The following is a 6,155-nucleotide window of genomic DNA, read 5'->3' as shown; positions in this document are numbered from 1 at the left end:
TCCCTTTGGAAAGGAATACTAAGGTTCGACAAGAAAGGAAAATTGAGTCCAAGTTATATTGGACCTTATGAGATAGTAGAGTGAGTTGGCCCAGCAGTGTACAGGTTGAATTTACTCCAGAACTATCTTGTATACATGATGTCTTCCATGTATCCATGTTGAGGAAGTATGTACCAGATCCTGCTCATGTGTTACCAGAGTAACTAGTACAATTAAAGGAAAATTTAACTTATGAGGAAGAACCAGTAGCGATCCTTGACAAGAGATAGTAGGTGCTGAGGAACAAGGCGATACCTTTAGTAAAGGTATTATGGAAGAAGGGAGTTAAAGAAGCCACTTGAGAGACTAAAGAAAAAATGAGGAGTGAATGCCCTCAACTATCAGCTGATGGACTTGAAGCAAATTTCAAGGACGAAATTTCTTAAGGGGGAGGTAAATTATAAACCCCGAAACCTATTTTCCCTACTTAAGTCTTTTAATCGAGGTTAAGTATAAAATAATGTTATGTTTGTAGGGGAAAAAGCTTGAGGACAGTTAAATAAGAAGAAAATGTTCATAGTGTGGAAGATGAAGCTTTAGGGTAGTAAGGTATTAAAGTACTTGATAAGGAAAATTTTGGCTAAGTGTGGAAGTCTAGCATTGAGGACCTTGAAGCGTTAATGGGTAGGCCATAGCCATGCTTATGGAGGTTAGATGAGCGCATGATGGGCGTGAAGCATACAGAAGATGACTTAGTGTTGGGCGAGAGTGCGCCATGCGTTATGCATGGGCTATGTGTGGGCCAAGCTTCATATAAGTTTAGTCGAGCGTTGACATGCGTGGTGAGGGGTGAAGTAACCTTAGGTTGTGTGTGTGTTGACCAGATGAGTTGCGTTGGCTAGGCAAGGGCTGCGAGCAAGGAAAGCCAGGTGATGACCTTTGGTAGGTGGTGAGCGCAAGATGCATTTAGTGTGTGCGTAAGCCAAGAGGGTGTTCGTCCAAATGTGCCATGCAATGGTAAGAGGATGGTGAGCCATGCATTGGTCTAAGGGGTGATTACAACTTAACCACTGACTTGAGTGGGCCAGCTGTCAAGGTTGGGAGAATTAAACCCACTTAGTAAGTGAGTTGTCAGCCTAAGGATGACTTGTGGGCATACGTCCCTAATATAAAAGGAAGCTCTATTCAAGAGCTCAATTTGAGCATTTTACCTGTGCTAAAAGAGAGATTTCAGAGTCATTTTAAAGCTTAAAGAGTGTAGTTAAAGCTTCTAGGCTGCTAGAAGAGAATTCTTAAACAATTGAGGTGAAATCTGAAATTTCTCCAAAAAGGTCAGGCTCTCAGATGAATCTGAGCCAGAGGTGAAGATTGAAGATTTCCAGCTAGACCACGAGGAATTTAGAGCTTAAATTTTAAGGTAAGCAAGTTAAGACTTTTTTTAAACAAGTTTATAGAAGGAACATTGCCAAGATAAGATTTGGAAAATAAGTTATTCGAGCTCAAAGATGAATCTAGAATTTTGGTTTGAATAAGCAGGCAGCTACTTAGGATGAGCAAGCAAGCAGCTTGAATGGCCAAGTAGTGATGTTGATGGACACGCGCGTGAAGGGCTAAGTTATGTGCAAGGGATGCATTAGGTTGTGCTCCAAGTTGTGCGCGAGGCTCTGCAAATAGGTGCGCAAGGCACTGAGCGCAAGGGCTATGTGGAGTGTGCGAAGGCACGTGGCTGGTTGAGTGCCTAGGACATGCATTGTTGCATGGGTGATGTTTGATGGCCGCATGGTTTAGCCCTAGTAACCAAGAATTTTCCTAAGTGTTGAACGCATTGGAAGGTATGCGTTGAGCTAGAAATAGATGTTTTAAGTTAAACATTAAAACACAAGGAGACCAATGACATTAGCTAAGCATGTTTATTAACTCCATAGGGTTAACGCCAATAGGAGAAACCTATCAACCCTAGAAGGAACGCCCAAGGCTGTGAGTGACAAACTAAACGTTTTCTTAAATATTTAATAAACGCGTGATTTACTCAAAGAGATAGTTTTCATGCTAGCTTAAACATAAAGTATGTTAAAATGATAATTTCCAAGCAAACTAAGTTTTAATAGGCTATTAACGCGTGCTAGTTTAAAAGGAAATTTATGATAGCATGCTCAAGTATATATATGCCTTATGTCACAAGCATGCATTGGAAATTCACGGCTATGTAACAAAGATGTTTAAGCATATGTTTTATGTTACTATGCTTTATGTATACATGTTTTCAATGAGTAAATTTTATGATGAACCCGATACTGAAGGACAATGAGTTTGAGAAGGTATCTGGGCCATAGTACTTAAGGTAAATAGATTGAAACGGTATTTAATTATCAACACGTGCGCATAAGTAGAATAGACGTTGGTAGTGTTGAGGTTACTCCACACCAACTAAGGATGGACGTTGAGGGATTGAGCAAAAGGATTCTCTCTCAACTAAGGATACAGATGTTTAAAGTTTCCTAGCAGTTTCATGTTTTAAAGTTTTAAGTATGAGTTTTCTTGGTAATTTTTAGTTTAAAGCTTGTTGATTATGATTACTTGGTCATTCACTAAACTAATAGCTCATTTGTTTTAAATGTTTTTCTCCTCCCCATGTAGTGGTCAATTCCCTGAAAGTTAACTGCATTGCTACTCTACCACTCGAAGACTCTAGTTAAAGCTCAAGATAAAGAGAAGTTTTAGGTGTTTACATGTAGCTGTCTGTACATATGTGTGTTCATGTTAGGCACTAGTGTTAAGTGTTGGGATCCACTGAACTGTATGTTCTGTATGTATAATGTAATTATGATGTTGTTGAACCCTGGAGGTTGTTGGAGTTGTTCTAAGATCTTAAAGCTTATTGAATGTTAAATAGTATTTCCAGGGGTTTCTAAGCAGGTTAAGGATGTCACTAGGCAGTAAGTTCCACAAAGGGTTAGTAATTGTTGTCGTCATATTCTCTTTCGGATTATGAGGGTAATTTGGGAGGGGGTGTGACAGTGCCTTCTTCCCATAGCGTAGTTTCTTCTTCTCATAACATAGTTCCCAACATCCTCTATGCATCTAAAATTGTCCAAAGTTTTCCTTAGGATGCATCTACCATGCGCCCAACATGGTATGCCTTGGATTTCTACCCAACTATACAATGAGTTGTACTTTCTTAACTATGCTATGATTTCACTTACTATGCTATGACTTTATCAACTATGCTACGACTTTTTCACCTATGCTATGACTTACTTCCTCAACTATGCTATGAGTTGAATCCCTCTATTAACACTTAGCCAATTCTCCATTCTTTTCTATGTTATGGATTCAACTCTTATTCTCATAGCATAGTTTGGACACTTAGCCAAAATTCTGACTCCAATCTGCTATGTCTCCAACACTTAGAAGTTTTCCTAAGTACTATTACTTCTTCCAAGGCATAGTTTAGATATTTAGTCAAATTTTTTCCTTCCAAGGCTTCAAGTCTAAGTTCATCTCTTAACCTAAGGAATCTTGTGAGGGCTTGGGTGTTACAATCCTTCATAGGCAGAATCCTGTTATTTTTTTATTTACTTTGTTCTTAACCAGTGACAGATCTATGAATTTTATATCGGGAGCACTATCTAATAAAAAAAATTATAAAAATGTTTTTTTTTAAAAAAAATCTTGATGAGGCTGACAAGAACTTTTTTTTGTAAATATTTTCTACAAACTTGATCTTGAATATTATAATTACATTAAAAAGTTTAGTTCTTAGATCAGGATCTGCGAGCATTTCTCCTAAATTGATTTTTGCGAGTATTTCTATAAAAGTATTAAGATTTATAATATAAATTAAAAGTACAAAAACTAAAAAGGTTGAGAAGAATTTTAAACTTATTCATGAATGGTATGATACGTATATTTTTTAGACAAAAAAATTATCTTATAGCTTTAACTCTGAAATTAATTAAAATAAATATATGCATGAATAATGTAAATCCGAAAATAACTTTAAAAGAATTGTGTCCCCTCTACCACTAGTCTACCAAACAGATTTTGTTAAAAATGTTGAATTATTTAAAATATATTATTAAAGAATGCTTAAATTTTATATTAAAAATGTAAAAAGTGAAATATGAGGGGGCACGAGCTCCTAGCCCTACTTGGATCTGTTAGTGTTCTTAAGTTTCTTTCCCTTTTTGTTTGTTGTACTGACAAAATGTGATTGGAGATTCGATTTTAAAAATGTATAAATATACATAAAATATGAATTTTAAACACATTAAATATAATTAATTGCACTGTTGATCTTTATTATTAGGTAAATCACAAAAACCACATCTAAAGTATGGTAGTGGTTGCAATTGTACCCTTAAACTTTTAATTTTAAAAAATGAGTCCTCAAACTTATATAAATGTTAAATTTGGGTCAAGTTGGACATTCAAACTTACATAATTATATAAATTATAACATTTGTATAAGTTTAGGAGTTCAATTTTTATCATTTGTGGGTCTAATTTCTACAATTATGGTAAGTTTGAAGGTTCAATTTTAACACTTATAGAAATTTAGGGGCCCAATTTTTATAATGAAAAGTTTGAGGGTGTAATTACAACTACCATCACACTTCATTGATGGTTTTTGCAATTTATCCTTATTATAATTTGATATTTGAGATAATCCAACAATGAGTACCATACGAAATGGAAGGAAGAAGAGGGGAAGCAACCCCGGTCCCCAACAACAAAATCATATGTAGTGTGTCAATCTATGCTATAGATTAAAAGGAAACTATAAGGATTTACATACATCCATTTTGCTTTTAGAAATTTTGTAAAAGGACTATTTTGTCGTTTCTTACAACTATTTAGATGGAATGAGTGTATCCTTCCATATATAGGTGTAATCATGTAGATTATAGATAGATATAGAGAATTGCAATCTAATAATGTTGATACATTTGAATGACAATATATTTTTTTATGTGTTTATAAGTGTGATTTGAATCATAAATATGAAAGATCTCGATCTAAGAATAGAGACATACTTTAATTTTAGCAAAAAAAAAATAACTAAGAGAGAAAATTGGTCCAAACAAGCATGGATAAAAATGTAATAGCAATCGAGACGTCTACTTTAACAAATATTGATATTTAAGGGAGGAAATGTGTGGTTGTGGATCCAAAAGCTAACAAATTGTCCTAAAAGTGAGGAGGTGATCCCACTATAAACCCATGCCCCCACCCTTTCTCATCCCTTGTCCTGATCATTCTCATCGCATCAATATCTTGAGATCTTTTGAGTTCGTGTGTGTAAATTGGTTTTAATCTCCCACCTCCACCAGGCTCGCATCAGTCCCAACCAACTTTATTTTTCCACAATGGGAGGTTGTGCGAGCAAACCCAAGGGTATGGATCTCCACCCAAACGAGGTTCCTGCCACACCCACAGACAAGCCCCAACCCCAGGCAGCTGAGACCATTTCCCAGGTAAATTAATTTAATTAAAATGTACGACCATTATGATCAGTCTAATATATATTATATTCACATCATAACTATTATGCTTTGCTTTAGGGAAATAATGATGGAGGTGAGAGTGCATCAACTACATTGGTGGACCTGTCCGAGTCCAACGAACCTAAACAGGACGAAGCTGGTGGAGATGTTGAGCCCGAGCCTGCCCCTGGAGTTCCTAATTATCATAAATCGACTACTCCCGAGCTTACACATGTCGAAAAGGTCGAAGCCATTGCCAAAGAATCAGAGGACAACATCCAGACCAAGGAGGGCCACCCTAGGACGACTAGTGCCGACGCTGCCAAATCAGATGCCACTCCAACTCCAACCTCTGAACACAAAACCATGGCACCCGTTGATGTAGCCATCTAACCCATACTTTTTTATTTCTTTATTTTTATATATATTCAACTCATCCATATATCCATATCAATTCCATCTATCTTTCTATTCATTTCTCCAAACCAGCCAACATTTCTTGATTATATATATTATTCATCCTGATCATTTTGATTAGCTTTAATTGTTCTAATTATGTAACAAACATGTATGTTTTCTTCTCGTTACTCTCCGGTCTCCACCCTTCACATTTTGCTAAAAGAGAGAAGGAACCACAACTTGAGGTTAAGGCACGAACAACCATCACAAAAACAAAGCATCATAAGCAAC

The 6,155-nt window shown here is 36.2% G+C and overlaps 1 protein-coding gene across 1 annotated transcript; it reads left to right on the top strand.

Annotated features, from left to right (window-relative positions):
• The first annotated feature begins 5,227 nt into the window (after nt 1–5,227).
• On the top strand, nt 5,228–5,950 carry LOC120068172 (uncharacterized). The gene is made up of 2 exons (XM_039019881.2): nt 5,228–5,456; nt 5,544–5,950. Exons 1-2 carry the CDS (start codon nt 5,349–5,351, stop codon nt 5,856–5,858), a joined length of 423 nt encoding a protein of 140 aa, XP_038875809.1. The 5' UTR covers nt 5,228–5,348; the 3' UTR covers nt 5,859–5,950.
• The last annotated feature ends 205 nt before the right edge of the window (nt 5,951–6,155 follow it).

Source organism: Benincasa hispida, chromosome 1 (assembly GCF_027475165.1).
Source record: "Benincasa hispida cultivar pf3 chromosome 1, pf3_genome.v1.1, whole genome shotgun sequence".
NCBI lineage: Eukaryota > Viridiplantae > Streptophyta > Magnoliopsida > Cucurbitales > Cucurbitaceae > Benincasa > Benincasa hispida.
Note: the sequence above shows the minus strand (reverse complement) of the source record. Positions and strands in the feature narration are given on the sequence as shown.

Bases quoted from the DNA above. Each gene is read 5' to 3' on its own strand.
- LOC120068172 (XM_039019881.2), top strand. From the start codon at position 5,349: ATGGGAGGTTGTGCGAGCAAACCCAAGGGTATGGATCTCCACCCAAAC. The intron at 5,457-5,543 runs GTAAATTAATTT...GCTTTGCTTTAG, and splicing joins CAGCTGAGACCATTTCCCAG to GGAAATAATGATGGAGGTGA.